Source organism: Anoplolepis gracilipes, chromosome 3 (assembly GCF_047496725.1).
Source record: "Anoplolepis gracilipes chromosome 3, ASM4749672v1, whole genome shotgun sequence".
In the NCBI taxonomy this organism is placed as follows: domain Eukaryota; kingdom Metazoa; phylum Arthropoda; class Insecta; order Hymenoptera; family Formicidae; genus Anoplolepis; species Anoplolepis gracilipes.
Genome location: NC_132972.1, coordinates 6,545,864 through 6,565,503, shown reverse-complemented (window position 1 = coordinate 6,565,503; position 19,640 = coordinate 6,545,864). Strand labels below are relative to the sequence as shown.

General features: G+C 34.9%; 1 protein-coding gene across 4 annotated transcripts in view; it reads left to right on the top strand.

Annotated features, from left to right (window-relative positions):
- Nucleotides 1-19,640, top strand: part of So (SIX homeobox 1 protein sine oculis) — a 50,253-nt gene that overhangs the window by 6,594 nt on the left and 24,019 nt on the right. For 3 of the 4 annotated variants that reach the window (XR_012046424.1, XR_012046423.1, XM_072889244.1), the window contains exons 2-3: nt 1,048-1,330; nt 2,938-3,172. Coding sequence is in view for 2 of the 4 variants with exons in the window: in XM_072889244.1 (XP_072745345.1) it covers nt 1,048-1,330; nt 2,938-3,172 (518 nt within the window). In the remaining 2 variants the exon portion in view is untranslated. The remainder of the gene's footprint in view (nt 1-1,047; nt 1,331-2,937; nt 3,173-19,640) is intronic. The other variant, XM_072889245.1, reaches the window with a different exon arrangement.

The window sequence follows — 19,640 nt, the reverse complement described above, 5'->3', positions numbered from 1 at the left end:
TTATTATATACATTTATATTTGTAGAGGAGATCTATAAACTAAATATACAAAATTTCACCTATGATTATTGATTCCTCATTATCTTGATATAGAGAATTACCGACTGTCTGAAAATTCATGTGTATATTCCAAGTAGTTTGTGGAAATACATATCGATTTATTTTAATCGCTCTGAGACACGAAAATCATTTTTGCATGCTCGCATAAATTTGGTTAATTGAAATTCGTGATATATCGGCATAGGAGATAGACATCCTGATTTATCCATTCCTTCGAACTTAGTATTTGATATTTTAATCCCGATTAATATTAAATCTCATCCGGTTGAAATCCTAAGTGGATATTCATATAGTACCTCTTTACGTCAACTGTATTGAAAGTGCTTATTATATGAATAAATTCCAATTTTATGTCTTAACAATTTTTTCAAATTTATCATTTTTATAAAAAAGGTATACTATTTTAAGAAAAAATGCCTACAAAATTCAAAGCAAATAATTTCACATTTTCTTTATTAATATGATATCTTCATAGATAATTAACTCTAGTTTTGCTAAAAAAAAAAAAAAGAAAAAACCGAGAATATATGAGATCTAATACAGATTTTCACGCTCTAATTAGTCTGTGAAAAAAAGTTGTTTAAGACTACACAGAGTTGAACAAAACTCAATCTGAATCTTTGTTTTAAAAAAGTATTAAAAGTTATAAATATAAATTAATTATATCTTGTGAAAAATATTAATTTAAAGACTTATTTCTAAATTTTTTTGAAATTTTCAAAACAAGTAGATTCTTTCTTGTCCGCACCGTCTGTCAACATTATATTTTCGTTTTCATCCTTGTCATTAATTCCCTCAATCACGCGGAAATAGTTCCGACTAACTAACCTACTAGATAATCGCTGTCCGAGTCGTCTTCCTTGAAATAAATCGCTCAGCTCTGAGAGAGGTGAATGCGAGACATATACAAGATACACTAGAATAAGAGGAGACCCGGGATGAGTTTTGCCGACTAACAGTGTGCCCCCCCTGTCTATCGTCTTCAAGGCGATGGTGTCGAATGTCCAGGTTCTCCAGCAGGCGGGCTCCGTGGAGAGGCTTAGCAGATTTCTCTGGTCCTTGCCGGCATGCACCAGGTTGCATCGGCATGAAAGCGTCCTCAAAGCCAAGGCGATCGTCGCCTTCCATCGGGGCCAATTTAAGGAACTCTACAGGATCCTGGAGAGTCACACCTTCAGCCCGAACAATCATCCCAAGCTGCAGGCCCTCTGGCTCAAGGCTCACTATATCGAGGCTGAAAGGCTACGTGGCAGGCCGCTCGGCGCAGTCGGTTAGTAAAAATCTTTTAACAATCTTCTCATTTTTTATATTTCACATTATGCGAATAGTAGAAGATCGGTTAAAATTATTCACGATACAAATTTGGCATTGTAATATTGTCTCACAATCAATGATGATGATAAATCACTCTTAATAATATCAATCTATTTCATAAAATACATTTAATTTTTATTAATAATTTTGTTATAGTTGCGATGAAAAAACGTTTTCGTAGATTTGGAGATAGTCCGGTAATAAAGAGATATATTAAACACAATTCTCTCTAAATATAAATTAATCATACAACATCAGATAGATTAAAGATTCTTGAAAATGTAAACAACGCAGTCTTGATGAATTATTTTCTTAAATTTCGAAAATCCAAGAATGAAATACGAATGTAGACAAAAAAATTGCCTTTTTCATCAAACTTTATGCAAATATACACATGTATTGAAGATACTTGATATTAATCATTTCAAGTTATGTAATTTTCTCTAAATGATTAAGTTAGAGATAAAATTTCTAAATAAAATGTATACAATACACAATATTATGTTGAATTTATACAGTATAATTTTAGGAATAGCGTAATTATTAAATATATCTATATATTTGTACTATATCTGTCTCTTATATATTATCGCACGAAATAATATAGGAGAAATATATGTATTATAGGAGAGAAATATATATTATACTACTGAAATATTATCATAATTACATGACTTCTCTGCGTAATAATGGAATTTCTCCATAATTTTATGCAGTTCGCAGTAATAATTCATTTCATATGATAGCTTATGAATGTTATCTGTCCAAAATATATATGTATATGTATACGTGTGTCTATACATACATATATATATATATATATATATATATATACATATATATACAATTTCCGACGTGGAAAATTATTTCGCGGATTAAACTTAAACAATATCGGCGAGCGGCGTTTGAATCTCACGTTGCGTGGGCGCCACGTTTATTTTCGCGCTAATGTTTATTGCACGCGGCGATTAATAACACGTGCGCGCGCGCGCGCGCGTGATGAGGTGAATGCCGCATACACGATTTCAACATTAACGGACGGCCAAACGGAGTAAGTTATTACCAAATGCAATTCGAGCTAATGAGCGGTATAGACTTGGCCCTATTTTACTCGCTCGATCTTATTTGCGAGCGACGCGCGTGAAGCCGTCGACGCCAACCCGTTGCGCTCGCCCCAGAAACCAAATCCGTCACCGAAAAAAGACAAGTTGGAGCAACAAAGCGCGCTTCTCTGAGCGCATGCTAAGAGAACCAAAGTGCATTGGACGGCCGCTGCTTCCTCTTCCGTTCATCCCATGAATTCGCGATCGCGATACGGTTTTTTCATTCATCAAGATATATATCGAAATTTTAAAATGTATTAAAAAAGGTTTATTTATTTATTTTTTTTTTTTTTTTTTTTTTTTATGACAAATTTGCGCGACGATATTCTGGATTTTAATCTTGAGATGAAATATATGCCAGCTGGAGGTTTAAAATCAATACTCCTATTAATTCAACGACTTGTGATTGTGATATATCAGAGAGAGATTAATGCAGGATATATTTCTTTTTTTCTTTCAGGCAAATATCGAGTGCGCCGTAAGTTTCCGTTACCGCGCACTATCTGGGACGGCGAGGAAACGTCTTACTGTTTCAAGGAAAAGTCCAGGAGCGTCCTCAGGGATTGGTACGCCACCAATCCGTATCCGTCGCCGCGTGAAAAGCGAGAATTGGCCGAGAGCACTGGTCTCACCACCACGCAAGTCAGTAATTGGTTCAAAAACCGAAGACAGAGAGACCGCGCCGCTGAGCATAGGTGAGTCTTTGATATATCAAAAGCTTCAATTTCTAGTTAATTAAGTTTAACGAAGTGATACTATGCTTTTCGAAAAAAAAAGATAAACAGAACGGAAATGTATTTCATGACTGAAAAAATTCTCTAGAACAAAGGCACTTACAATATATACATCAGAACATAATTAGCTACAAATATTTTAATAAATTGAATAAATATAATTAAAGTATAATAATAAAATATCCAACTGTACGTTAAAAGAGAAAAGAATTATAAACGTCGGAGAAACATTACAAGCAACAAAATATCCATTGAAAATATAATTGCATTTCTCTTTTCTGTTACAAATATATGTCCGCGATTTTTATTATAAAATTCAATTATATTAAAATCTGTTATTATTGAATTATTTTATTAAACGAATAAAAAAAAAACGAAAAAAAGAAAAACTATTAAATCAACTCAGGAACGATTCTCAAAGTATAAATGATATGCAGCTGATATAATGAGCAACATTTGTTGATAATAAAAGATCAAATTAAAATTCTTGACGTAACAAATCGCCGTTTTGTTAAATACTTTGCCAGATAAACAAGATCCAGCAGCGTCCTTAAGTGTTGGATGGAAGTAGCCCGGTAGTTGTGTAATTGACGAACGTTAGAGAGTGTGTGGAATTTTCGTCTCTGCGCGGAATAAGAGCGCCCGCCCGTAGGAGAGTCCCGGTGTTGTTTGGAAGGTCGTTGCTCTACATCCGATTTTAGAAACGAGCGGAGGCCCCATAACTATGTACGTAACGCGATGCCTTCCGCCGCGTAGTATCGTGTCGCACGCATGCATACTCGCGCGGACCGTTCCTTCTCTCTTCTCCCGCGAGCGAATAATAAATAAATAACTATCAGCTCGGCCATCTGGCCACGTTGACAGAACCGCCAATCTCTCGTAAATTTTTTCGCGTAACGTAGAATTGTGAACGGCGAAAGGCGCGATGACAATCGTTGGAATAATCAAAAAATATATTAAGGCATGATTCTTTTATCGATAGGCTGATAAATGAGCGAAAGGAATATAAATTCTAGACCTGTCGTTTTGAATCCTTGATCATATATTTTTATACAGATTTAATTTACACACGCAAAATTTACTTGTTTTTTTTATCTATTCTAAAATAAGAAAGAAATTATACTTTTCTAATAGATCAAGTTGTGATAAAGAATTTTGATTAATAATAATCATGTAATGTAACATTCTTTAAATTTCTTTTTGACATTAAAGTTATTCAAAATTCTTTTCAAATCGATTTATAAAAAGTAATTCGTTGGAATAATTCGAAAAAACAAACATGTGAAAGAGATCACCGATCAAGTAACTAAATGAATAATATATATTTCTACGATATTGAAGTGGTACACGAAAATTTGGGTATTTTGTAAAATTTTCTGTAATTAATATGTGGCAAATAATATGCGCATATATTCATGATACTCTCCCAAAGCAGATCGAATATATCTATAAAATCTATCGATGTAAATTTTCCATAGACTTTTTATAAATAGTGTTTCTAAATTGCTGGGCGAACTTTAACCTGAAATTAATAATGTTTCGTGTCTAACCGTCGGTAATAATCGGTTGAATTTGCGTACAAACATTTCTAATATAAATAAGTAAGAATTTCTATCAAAATAATCCACAATCTTTTTTTTAATTCACGGTTTAAAATTTCATCCAGTTCAAATTTCGATAAAAAAATGACTATGTTTACTTACCAGAATAGTTTTCTATAATTGTAATACAATATTACAAAAATGAATTTCGTCGACGATCTCGAACGCGTGTTGATTCTGCGGACGTTAATTCGCGAAACACCTCGTGGACGCATACGCATCTCTAACCTCCTGCCTTTGTCTATGGGAATACACAGAAGCCATAAGAAATTCGATACGTTCCCCGTGGTATGACGTGTGCCCTGCCACGGTGGAGCTTCCCACTTCCTCCCTCGCAAGAAGATATCGTAACCACGATTCGTACGGATCTATATATCCTTCGATAAAAACACTCTTTGCTAATACTCCTGTTAACATACAATCAGCAGAAAGATTAAAACACATATTGTTTAGTAGACGATACTCTTCTATGGGTTCATTTTCAAGAATAAGTTTGATTACGCGATAATAATGATAATTTTAAACATTAAATACATTAAATGTATCGTATTCATCAATACAAATCTATATCCTTTAATTACTATTGCTATTAAGTTGCTCGGCAAATTTTCCTAATTATTTATATATTTCATCTCATGTATAAAATTTCATAAATAAAAATATAATTTTAAAAAATCTTATGAAGCAATTCGATAGAATATACTATATTTAATGTCTTAATTGCTGTTATTATTACAAACAAATGCCCTAAAGATTATTAACGAAATGCCAAAAGAGTTTCCATCATTCTGTGACATCAATTATAGATTCACTGAAATAAATTACACAATACAAGTTAATTATTTATTTATTTATTTTTTCGATTCACGTGTCATCAGGCCCGCTAAAGAAAATACTGCAAATTCTAGGAACTGATCTAAAAAAATGTTAAAGTAAAACTTTATGTCTGTTTATAATATTTATAATAACAGAATAATATGTATATAAATAATACATTAAAAGGCTGTAATTATTTGGCCGTTTAACGCACGCACGCTGTGTCGGAAATTAAGTCGATCTCGTACACACAGGGGCGGTGTTCCCCCCCCGGGACAGGGGCGTCTCGTGGGCGTCTGCAGCAGGCAAAAAACGTCAAATACGGGACCGTAGTCCTCCCCCGGGAGCTGTTATCGAACGATTTAACTAACTCGTTTGAACACGATATAACGCGCACGCTCGATGAAACACAGGCTATGACCGTAAAAAAAAAAAAAAAGAACGAAATGAATTTTAAGAGATAATGAATTAACTGTGTATAGTTTGGAGGAACAGTGTTTCACGTATTTATTAAAGTGATAGGAGATGGTTAATTTTTGATATGATTTCTGTCACGAGTAATGAGAGTTGAAAGGATCAACAATAATGAATATATTACAATAATGACAATAATTACAATAATAAAATAATTACGAACAACAATAAATTAGCATTAATTGCTGGGTCATAATTTAATTCTCATCCAACTATTTTTCTTATAAACTGTTTATATGCCTTTTATCGTACATAATTACAATAGTGCATAACTATATAACAATTTGTGAAAAAAAAAAAAAAAAAAAAAAAAAAATTGCACGCGCTCTACTGTGACTCGTAACGGTCAAATAAATTCATATAATCGATTCTGATTATAAACACACACGCGTAACAACATAACTCGAGCGGAAGTATATAAGATCCAAATCGCGTTAAAGATAAGATCGGCTCTATATAAACACCGTAGATTCTCGAAACACATATAACACCGTTCGCCTAATCCCCACACGATTCTCTCTTCCTGTCGTAACGAACTTTAAACAATGAGACGTCGAGATAAATCCCGGTATGTTTTGCATACCGAAAAAATCGAGCGACGTTGATAAGAGGAAGGGCGAGCGGGCATCCTTTCTCTCCCCCCCCCTTCTCTCTCTCTCTCTCTCTCTCTCAATCCCGTAATTATCAGCGCGATTATTTAGTCGGCCGAGCCAGATACAGAGTCGTCAGCATCCTCCACACGGCGAAATGCATCCGCTGCACTTTGAGAAACGCACGAGACAGGACGAGTCACCGATCAACGGGGTGCGTCAGCGGCGACGGCGCCGTCGTTGCAGTTGCATCACTGCCGACGATAACGGAACCGCTGTCGCTGTTCTCGGTACTCGGTATCCGATGACGGTGGAACGTGCGTGGATCGCCCAAACGCGAGATAACGCGCGTTGATGCTGATTAAGATGATCGGCGCCGCCGCCGGATAATCCGACTTGCTTCTCGAAATTTTCCGACGTACGTCGGTGTCGCGTTGCAAGCGCGAGGAGCCACTTCTGCGCCACTTTAATTCGCTGAAAGCTTACTTTTTCATCCCGATTAGGGGCTAAAAATAATATATAAATAACAAAATGGAGAATGCGCGATGTATGCGGCAACGGTTGTACGATAACGTATACTCGTGTACTTCGAGTCTTACCTAAAATATATAGAAAGCTAATGATTATACTTGCGATTAAAAAACATACATCATCGATAATACGCGTAACGCGAACGGTATTTCGTTTCTTTTAAAATTATTTCTTCGAGCTTCTCTTTTCAAACAAATCTACCGATACAAAAAAAAAAAAAAAAAAAAAATAAAAAAATTGGCCAGCGTGATGGTTTGTTGCAACGAATGTTAAAACTGGCGGTGTTGCTCTTCAAGATTGAAGAGCATCCGAATTTTTTTTTTTTTTTTTTTTGTTCGAATATCGATTCAATTATTCGGCTTGAAAAATATAAATGCCACGTGTTTCACGTTGGATCATTTTTGCTGCTTCGCTATACGCACCGTGCTGCTATATGTCACTTAAAATGTGTCGATTTCGATCGTTGAAACGAAAAACAAAAGGAACATAGAGTGGCGAGGAGGGCAAGGGGGAACGGATGCTGGTGCATCCGCGAGTGCATTGTGCCTTTATTCTTCACAGTCCAAAATAAACTGCCGGCCGCACGCGCTGGTCGTGTTGTGTATATTTTTTTTGCTCTTTCTCTCTCTTTTTTTCTGTTTCTCTACGAGAGCGGTCACGTTTGTATATATGGCGCTTAAAACGTCTTTATTACTGTTGCGCTAGTCCCGTTGATAGAAAGTCGGCATCACAGTGATCTTCGAAGTGACGCTCTGAAGGATTAAGAACAATAATGCACGGTGCTGGAAATAAATAAAAAGCAAAGCACAGATATCTTTCCCTTCATGGTCGTAAAGCTTTCATCCAATTTATCCTTTCTCGTATTTATTATTCTTTGGTCAAATTATTTAGCTGAGATTATCGGCATTAAAACGAGAATATAAAAGAACGCTTAGACATCAAAACGTAATAATTTCTCAATGGTTTTCTGTTTTATTCCCGCAATAAAGGATATATTGTCACAAGAATATACTTGTTATACAAAATACGCGTAACTATTATATTATCATAATCTACGTAATAGAAGCAAAATTAGCTTACAAAATTGTAAAAGTTACGGAATGTTTTGAAGCAAATATTAAAGGTTTTTCAAGGATCCTGAAATTTATTTATTATAATAGACCTCTAAAAAAATGTAGAAATTAAAATAAAAATTTCAACAATAACTTTACGATATAGTAACGCGTTTCGATAATAGAAAGAGATAGGACAGCAGCTTCGATGGTTGGGTTTGCCGTCTGCCGGCTTTCTCGATAGATCGAAGGGCTATATCACACTGGCAGAAGCCAGTAATGGCTTCGTCGTTGTTCTCCAATGTCAACAAAACATTGCTAATGTACCAACCCTCGAACGCTCGCTCTCGCCCTCGCCCTCGTCCTCGTCCTCATCCTCATCCTCGTCTTCGCGTCTCCCCCTTCATTCGACAGCGCGGACAGAAAACTGAAGAGAGAACACAAGAGAGAGAGAGAGAGAGAGAGAGAGAGAGAGAGAGAGAGACAGAGACGTTATTTCCAACCAACCGACAATCTTATCTCGTGCGATCGATTTGTTGTTAAAATTTTAAATCGTCTTAATCGGACCGATCTAAGCGATGACTCCTCTGCGTTGACCTCAATTCGATTAATCAATTGTGCCATGAAATATAGAAATTATATGAAGTATACTTAGATAACGGTTTTCTTTTTTATATCGTTCGAAAACATTAACGTCATTGCGATTAATTTCGGGCAATATTTCTCACACATAGGGTAAACTTGGGTAAGATGGCCATAGTTTTTTAAAATGCAAAAAAACATACTTTTATTTTTGTTATTTTTTAATAGTGTTTGGCATATTATCTTCACTGAAGCTTAAATTACGTAATATTATCGAAATTAAAAGGGAAATATTTAATAGAAATTTTATATTATTAAAATAGTACAACGTAAGCATTGGCCATCTTACCCAACTTTTAAGGAAAAGATGACCATAGTGACGAAAAGATGGCCATAATATTTGTAAAAAAATAGTGAAAACGAAAATAAAAATTATAGGTCATATAACAATTTACATATCTTTATAATATGTCTAACGTCGATTACGATAGCTTAACTGTAATTTATTCGACGTTATAACAGCTTTTAGTAGACACATGAACAACTTTGCAGATAGTTCAAAGTAAAAATATGATATAAGATTCACAATATCATTATTTCGAATAATGTATGCACATAAACTACTGTAAATATCGATTATCTTTGATAATGACTAAAAAAGCGCACTATGTAACGATTATTGAAAAAATTACAGCCTATGGTCACCATACCCTAGTTTACCCTACATATGATTAGATTTTTATCAATATTATTCTTAGGATTTTTATATTGTAGTTTTTTTTAATACATGAATTTCATATGCAAATGATAAATTTATTTATAATTCAGGTTGGTACATTAGTAAGGATATCTACCTAGTTTAGGTTTATTAAGGATTAATCCGTAAATTGCAAATGCAGCGAGATTGTTCTCCATGGCCGTCGCTTGGAAACTACTGGCAGGAAGATTAACGTCTCTCTTATTCGCCGCCGGTACCGTCAGATTGTCCACTTTAGATTAGATTAGATTAAGGGCGGACGTTTTATTCGCGCCGCATAAGCGAAACACACGCGGGAGAGAAGAAGGCGCCCGGCTGCTCACCGCGTTTGTTTGTGGCGACGTTTTATCGGGCGACGTGTGCGGTTCTTCTGACGTTTTCTACGAACCGGACTCGATGATCCGCCGTATCATTGTTGTAAAATTCTACACGTGGACAAAGAAGAGCGGCGTGCATAATGATTAAACTGCTAATTTCAAAAATATAAAAGCTGTTATGAGAGAAACGATAATTAATCGAGACAATTGTAATACTAAATGTGTGGCAAAGAAAAGAAAAAAAAGAACAATTTTTAACAGATATTTATCTGAAACTTAATTATAATCTTGTTGAATATTTTTACGGAGAGAAAGAAAGAGAGAGGAAAGATTCTCTCCTTTATGCTATAATTATATTATTCTTAATATTATATTATAATCGTAACATTATTTTTAACTTTCAAACAAATAAAAAAATATATACATATTAATAGAAAATATATGGCACACAAACGACTATTGAACAAATCAGAGAAATAGTTAAGAAATGATAGTTATCAATTATATATACATATTTAAAAAGTATTGTACAAATATTATACAAGTATTATAATTATATTTTAGTCGGTCTTTTATCATTAGAAAAAAAGTAAGCAGATTAAAAATAAAATTCAAGTTAAAATCATAATAACGAGAGATATTTTTAATAGATAATTTTTAGCAATATTTTATATTTCTACAATTTTGATGATAAAGTTTGTAAGGATTAAATTTCAGTAACTCCGATGCTTTTACTGTGTAATGATGTAAAAATACATATCAATATAACGCGTTGCACTTTTTACAAAGTTACACAGTAATATGGAATAAAAATGGAATACAATACGATTTATATGTTTAATACGATTTAATGTTTATTTTACTAATATATTTTTCACCTCATTGTGATCAATATGTGCATATTGAAACTTTAACGAATGTAAAAATTTCAATTATTACTTTATTAAACAAAATAATTATTATTTAAAATATAAATGAAACGGATTGATCAAAATTAATTAGATGAAAAGTTAATAAAAACAATTGTTTTCGTTAAATTATAACACGGAACACGTTACACAAATAATTAAATAATAACAGCACCAATAAAAATAAAGAAAATAATAACACTCATGGAACAAATAAACATCAAAGCGAAAATTTGTATCATTACCATATTTTGCATTATTACTTCTATGTGACTTACAACATGTGTTTGTTTTTAGTCACAAGTATTATTTTTGTGAATTTTAATTCATTAAGATTCTTATGAATTATTTATATAATATTTAATTTAATATATTGCATTTACATTTATTATTTGCTTCTCGAGTCTGATTATTATTTTGTTTATTTTTATCGGAGCCTTTTTCCTTATTACTTTATCATTTGTGTAACTGATTATATTAAGATTTAACGAAAACAATTGTTTTTATTAACATTTAATCCACGTAATTTTAATGAATCCATCTTACCCACATTTTTCGATAATATCTATTAATATTTTTAAATGACATTCAAATATAGTACTTGGTCATGTATACATATCATACTTTCTCGTTCTAGATTATACAATATTTATAACATATGTAATATCTACATTTCCGATTCTTAAGATGGAAAGTAAGTTCGCTTAAGTTTTCATTCGTCATCAAACTTTAACGAGACAATTTCGTTTATTCGATTATTCTACGGTTGATTAACCGCGAGTACATATCGATTCGCGGATAAGGGGGTTAAAAATAATCGAAGTGGCGGGATCTTCTGGAAGGGACAGTGTGCCTTCACCGGATGTGGAAAGGGACAGATGGGGGAGTCAGCATCGAGGGGGCGTAACGGCTGCGGGGGTGGCCGATAAGGGTTAGACACAGGGGTGGCTGCGCCAATATTGACTCCTTCTGAAAAGCAGAGACTCGTCAGTGACACAAAGAGGGTGGCGCTACTTTACCTCGCCCTTCGTACATTCTACGTATTCTTTCGGCATGGCGTCCGACTGGCTAACTTTGGCTACTGTCGCGTCTGTCGTCATTAATCACTCGAAGGTTCGAAATACTCTCAAGAGGACTTTATCTCTCTTTCAAACGATTAAATCGATACCGGACAAAAAAAATCTAACTCTTATTTTAGATATTTATTTGAATTTTATTTTATTTGAATTTATTTATTTTTTTAAAGAAAAGTTTATTTATTTAATGTTATGTGTCTTATTTTAGGCTGTATATATATATATATATATATATATATATATATATACAGCCTAAAATAAGACACATATATGTGTGTGTGTGTGTGTGTAATATAAAATATTTCATATGAGATTATAGATTTGCTTAATTATAAATATAATTAATGCTCCTAATGTTCCTCCAAATGACATAAATTATAAATTAGACATTAATCTTTTGATATTCAGTTTTATATAATGCACGCAATGTTGAATCCGATCTGCATGATATATGCATAATTTGTTATATTAATCGACATTTTCAATTTTATACTAATCGTGTAACGCTAAGTATAGGATTTCGACTATTAATTATAAAATATATTTTCCAGCGTCTTAATTAAAATCAATTTGCATTCTAGATTAATTCAAATGTTTGATAACATTTTGTCCACGCAGCAGATTTATATTATTCATATCACGATTTGGGTGAAAGCAGTTTTTATTTAAAACTCCACGAGACTCATGATGACATATTGATGTTTGGTTGAAGCACGTGAATTTTTCTGATATCGGTTACGCAAAGAACGACGCGACTCGGTGTTCGTCGCGTGAATTTTCGCGCGTGAATAAAGATGCTTTCGGGTCAAGCGGAAGGAGACACTCGTTTAGATTGTAACGCCGCGACGTGGCCCCGAAATAGCTGCGCGAATACTGGTACCATTCCCCGGTTTACGGTTACAGCGGGCACGGTGTCTGGGCAGCGCGCTACCCGTGTCTGTAACCAGAGAACCCATTTCAACGCCGTACGCCGTATGTACGCGCCGCCGTCGCCGTCGCCGTCGCCGTCGCCGTCGCCGTCGCCGTATATCCGCTTCCGAGATTTCTGGACTCTAAATGTCAAATTCTCGACGTTGATTAAGCCGTACTATGACGTAATAATTAAAACGACAGATTATCTTGTAAAAATTTGTCTCGCAGAAAAAAAATTGGAAAAAATGTATCGTGATTATGTGTACATACAATATTTATTTTTTTAATTATATGTATATATATATATATATATGTGTAATAAAAATAATGTTATACATAACTAATGTATTTTGCTAATATATTCTTATTAAAATTTTCTAATATTGATAATAAATTGATAAGAAATTGATAATTGCTACTCGGCCTAAATCTTTCATTTTACTGCGCGTAGTTCTGTATTCGTTTATATTTTTGCATCGATTGTGTAATCACAGACAGATCTCTCGAAAGACCGCGGCAAGAGAGGAGAGACAGACTCAAGGAAATCGTTCAGACGTCGAGCAATTTTCCGCGACGACGCGTCACTTCCATGTCATACTTCGTATGCGGGAATTGGGCGCGGCTCAACCTCGCCAAGGTCGAACCAAGATACTTGGCTTATGCAATTTTCACGATGTAAAAATGCGTTTATTTTCCTGAAACTGTGTCGACACCATTCTAAAAAAGAGATTTACGCATTTGCTCTACTTGTAGACTGAATTTTCGAGAGTGTACCAATATTTTTTTATATCTACTCCTCTTATTTTTCTTCTTTTCTTTTTCTCTTTGATTTTTTTCAATATTCCTTTTACTTTTATTACTTTCTTCAAGAAGCTATCTATAAGAATTTTTCTATGTATATCGACTCACGTTTGATAAATTTTTTTACAAATCTAAGATCGACTTTTATTTTTTCAAGATAAATTTTGAAAGAGTGTTATCGTATATTATTACTTTTTTTACAATTGGCTATATATTATTAATTTTTAACTACAGCTAGATTTATTCTACGTAAGCAATATATTCTTTCGCGATCCTTTTCACTTCTCATTTTCTCCCGAAAACTCGTACATAATATATGTACTCTTCATTTTTAGTACAAAAAAAAACAATTAAGAAGAAGAAAATTAACATAACAATAATACTGAGATTTTTTAAATATTTTGCTATTATTAAATATGGTATTTATATTATTAAAAATGGTATTTATAGTACTCGACCATTTCTTCGATTCGATTTGTTTTTCGTTCTGCAGATCCACATAGTGAAAATAGTCGTCCTATCCTCTCCGCCGTGTCCCTCCACGCGGACCCCCTTCTCCAAGGGGCCCCATGCGTATACCGGACACATTCGCACGCGCGTTGCATTCTGGGAATGCGTGCATGAATGAATGCCCCTCTGTCCCCCACGGTTCCGAACAAGAAGAAGAGGAAGAGACGAGGGATCACGGCAGGGGGGAGGGAGGAATGAAGGGGGGAACTCGAGCGGCTCGTTCTCTTTTTCAACGACAGCGGGAACGAGGCGGGCCCTTTCGGCCCTTACGTGCCCACATGTGGACCCTTCCCGCGAGCTGTCAGATTTGACATGGTCTCCTTCAAAGCGGTTTTCACCAAGCGAGCCTCCCTCCCCCTCCCTATCTCAGCCTTTTTTCGTCCCCAAAAATGGCTGAGACGATCCAACATGGCCGTGCCCAGTCTCTTTCTTTCTCGCTCTCGCTGTTTTTCCTTTTTCCTTTTTTTTTTTTCTTCGGCGAAAGGGCGGTCGAGAGGCATTGCGCATTCAGTGGCGCCTTTCAATCTCAGACGAATCCTTTGTGGTGGTTTGCGGTTGGGCGTTCATCCTCTTCGATCAGCCCGTGAACGCGTCCTTCTATTAGAGTAAGGGAATACGTATCACGTATAATCGGTCAATCAAATTGAGACAGAATTCGAACTATATATATTCTTCGAAATCACGAAATTAGGTAATTCTAAACTTTGTTTATTCTCTTCTTTTTGCTATTTTTAAAATAAGAATTCTCGTAAAATAAAATATCGTGAATTAATTTAAAAATAAGACATAATAAAATCTCTGTTACGCGTTGACATATTTTTAATTTTATTTTGGCGGATCTCCTACTTTGCATACTTGATATCAAATCGTTATCAAGTATGTCCAATTTTGTCAGTTGTACACGTGACGAGTGTAAAAATCTCGAGGATCGAGAACTCGCGCTGGGTGTCCCTTTGGAGCTTCTTCCGGGATTAAATCCGTTTCACGCGTGGTCCCCTCAGCAAAGGGATTCACGCACGATGCCGACGGATTGACAAGACGAGATGATGACAGAGATCTCCATTCACTCGTGTGTGACACGCTCGCGGTACATCGAAAACTACCGACATACCGGCAGGTTCGGCGTAATCCGGATTAAAAAATCCCGAAACAGCAAAAGCGTTTTAACGCCGCGGCGCGCTTCCTAATATGAGGAGCGCGCGGGAGGACGCGTCTCCTACCTGCGGGAATCTCGTCGATCCGTCGTAAATAACGATGCGTCTCTGATAGATCTATGGAAAACAACGAGGCTGGACCGGCCATCGAGTCGACGACCACCACGGTTGGTGGCGTGTTGTTCAAATAGAAAAAAAGAAATGGAATGAACGGGCTTTCATTTTTTATCGAAATCTTGACGCTGTACAAAGATTGTTCTTTATAATACGGACATGGAAACTTTTTCGTAGTAACATGAATTTATGTAGAATATTAATTTTTGATTATAATATTTATTTGTCATAATAATAAATAATATACATTGTTAATATGTACATACAGAAATGTACGTGTAAAGCTTTCGTTTATTAGATTAATTCTTCATCACACACAAAGTAGATAATAGATAATTTGTTTATGTAATTTTATCTAGACTTCTTTTTATAATCTTAATTCGAAGATTAAAGAAAATATTTAATATTAAGAATTTAAATCTGAAATATTTGAATAAAAATCGATGAAATTTTTGTTTAATCTTTTTTAAAAAATTATTATTATTAATATATGAAAGAGAAATTAAAAAGATTATGGTCTACAATATAAGACTATAATATTATAATATAAAAATTAAAAAATACCAGTTGCTTATTTTTCAATCTCCTAAAGAAATAATCACTTGGATTTGCTCTCTTAGAATATTTGTTAGTGCCAGAATTAAGCGTTTATTGCAAGCAATTTACCAGGATTTACGAGTTACCTGTTACCTCGAGATAACATGATGTGTTGTACTGCAAAATTATTTATGCAAAACTGGCACAGTTCCTCGATATATTGTTGATTTCTGAATCGAATTTAGGTGAACCTCAAACTCGCGCGTACAACAATTGGCACGAGAATGCGGATTCTTTGGCATACTTTACGATGCATTATCTCATTACGTCAAATTATATTAAATCACGATAAGTAAAATAATGCGACGCGTCATTTATCATCGAAGTAATTCCCGACGTGCATCAATGAACATTAGGTCGTAAATTCTTTCCTAATTCATTTGTATTTGAGAATTTCTACTCTTCGTAAAACGAGCGTTTTAGTGTCGCGATTATACAGCGCGAAATCTATGAAATTCGAAACCTTTGCTCATCAATCATTGTTACAGATGATTATTCATTGAAGTATGTATAAATTAAATTTTGTAAATCTTTCGCATAATAATCCATCGGCGAAAAGAATTGACTTTTACTATCCACATGATAATACAAGTATTTTAAAACAACGTGGAATATAATTTTAATTATTAATTATTATTAAATTTAATTATGATTATTCTTTAGCGAAGATATCAGTTTTTATTTAAGAAAATCTTGACTTTTATGTTTACCCTTCGTAGTAGAAACATCATTATAGTTTAAGATGTACTTATATATCATTTACCGGAAATCGAACCTGTCAAAATTACATTAGTATTTATAATCCTTGACGGATTTTCTTGCACTGGTGAATTTAGTCCGCGCGAGAAATTCGCTCGGACGTTTTCACGAACAAGATCTGAGAGCCTGCAGGTAGAGAGAAGGCGAGAGCCATAGTTTACAAACAGAGGCTCGTACAGTGTGTACACGGTACGCTGCCTCCCATTATTTTAGGTCCGGGAAACTCTCCTTCTCTATCTGCTTATGGAATCAGCTGCCAGTAACTTCCTCGGCGCGCTCACCTGCCGAGAGGAGTGGACGCGGGATCCTTCATCCTCCGGAGTTTCCACAGGAAAATCCGCCGTTTCTTTCGAGGCCGACAAACGACGCGGCCGATTTTCAATTTGCTCTCCACAGACCCCGGAGTTTGCCTTTCTGCCTTCTTCAACGAGTTAAGTAATCCCGGAGGCAAAACTGGCGGTCTCTTCGAGAGCGAAACACGACGGTTGCGTGGGCTATTTTGGAATGCGAAAAATAAATTTGAAAATTACATAGAAGAACACGCTAAATTAAACTGACTCGTAGATTTAGAAGTTGTTGGTCCAGGTCCAGTAAAATTTTTCTCATATACATTGCATGTTTCTCGATATATCACATTCGGCTCTTAAAGACTTGAAACTTTTATTCGTTATTTGTATATACTATTAATGACACGGAAAAGTCAGAGGACAGAAAAGGAGAGAGAAATAAACGGAGAGAAAGAAAAGGGATTCGTTACAAGTCTACAATTGCACTTTGACCCAAACTCGTTTCTACAGGGGGATATCGCACGTAGACTGGAATAAAGTGTGCGACAACACAGGGGCGACAGAGCCGATATAATCCGATTTTATGAGGAAACCACAGTGTATAGAAAGAGAGAGAGAGAGAAGAGGGGAAAGATGCTATCAGGTCTCGTACCGGTCCCAGGCGATATAAACTTAGACACGCGAATTAGTGGTGCCGCGATAGCATCTCATTTCGAGGCGAGCGTGCGATCAGGAATTTATCGAGAAATTAAATTAGAAATTATGCTAATACCCAACAGCCTATATATATATATATACATCCACACACACACACACACACACACACACACACACACACACACACGCGCGCGTACAATACTATATGTACATGACATATATATAATACTCACATATAGACACACGGTCGCTTTTCTCACCCCGCAATCGATCGTCGTGAATAAGCGGCTGTGGCGTCGCGTTTCCTCAGTTATTTATACGTAATTTGCGCTACTCAATTAAAGATATATTCTATAAAGCCGTATGCTCGTACGCGATGTAATTTGTTAGATTGACGCTGCATTATCAACCTCACTCATTTCCGAAGCTTGCGTAATGCAGATTTATAAAACAACTTTATCTCAAAGAGTTAAAAGAAAATATGAAACCCCAAAAAATATATAATTTAATTACACACAGATTTTAATCTGAATATAGATTATAGATTAAATTACGTGGAATAAATTAAATTGTATTAGATGGATTTAACTGAAACATGAATTAAGGTCATTGTTCCATAAATCTCAATCTACATGTTCCATTTGAACTGCTTAATGTTACATCAAATACATAGTATATCGATAATTTAGACAATTAATAAAATAATAACTAAAAATTAATTAAGAAATATTAAATAAATGTATAAAAGAGTAATTAATATTATTTTATATGCATAATTTAAATTCGCTATAAAAAGTTTACTCATGTGATTTACTTTCTTCAATGACTTAATAGCCAAAGTCATTGATCTTAACTTTATGATACGAAGAAGATAATGATCGACGAAGGCTTCGACGGTTTCATTAATCGGTCGATTCGTAAATAAGATTTACTTGGAAATTCCGCGGCGGTCGCCAAGATCGATTCGTTCACTTTTCGTGAGACAACGGGCATCTCACGTAGAACCATCCGCAGATAGAATCTCGTCGCATTCCTGACATTTTTTATAATCCTTAACGTTGATCTCGACATGGACGCGCGCGCGACAGAAACATAAACGAAATGTCTAAAATAAAAAATTTATTATTTTTCTACATGTATTGCACAAATATAAGTAAACGTTTACACATTAAAATATCTCTTATTTTACTAGTTTTAATGTAAATTTTTAATTATAAAATTTATTTCCATTAATTAGATTTAACAAAGAGATATATTCTATTAAAATGTTGCTTGCAACATTGTTAATTAAGAACCATTGAAATTGAATTAACGCTGATTCTTTGTAATATTTTGTGCACATTTTCCAGCGATCGATTATTTTTCACGATAACAAGATGCTTAATTAAATTTAGCAGATTGATGCTTATCGTTATATAAAAAATTGAAGAAAATAACAGAGGCAAGACGATTGAAGAGACTCGCGCAAAAATATCGCGCAGAATGATAAATTGCACGGAGATAATTATTAATTATTCTCTTCGGAGAGAGAGAGAGAGAGAGAGAGAGTCATATCATGTCGAAGCTTCCAACATTTAAAAAGCCTGTACGTCCTTCCTACGCAATCGCGCTGAAGAGAACAAAAAGAACAGAGAGAGAAGCGTCGATCCCGAGACACGGAGTAGGTGTCACAGCTTCAAAATAAATGTCTTTTGCACGCGATGAGTCACAAATCCTAATGAAAATAATAATAACCCCGAAAGATTCCGTTCTTTTTCGTGGCCGTGCGACGGAACGCGGATAAATTTACTGCGCGATCCACGGACAGATAAGGCATACCTGGGGACACCTCCATCCGGTTATAGGTTCCACCATGTAACGGGTGGTACGAAAAAAGATCAATGCGATAGACTCGGTCCTACGTCGTTTCGGTGTATCCGGAGAATCTCGTCTTA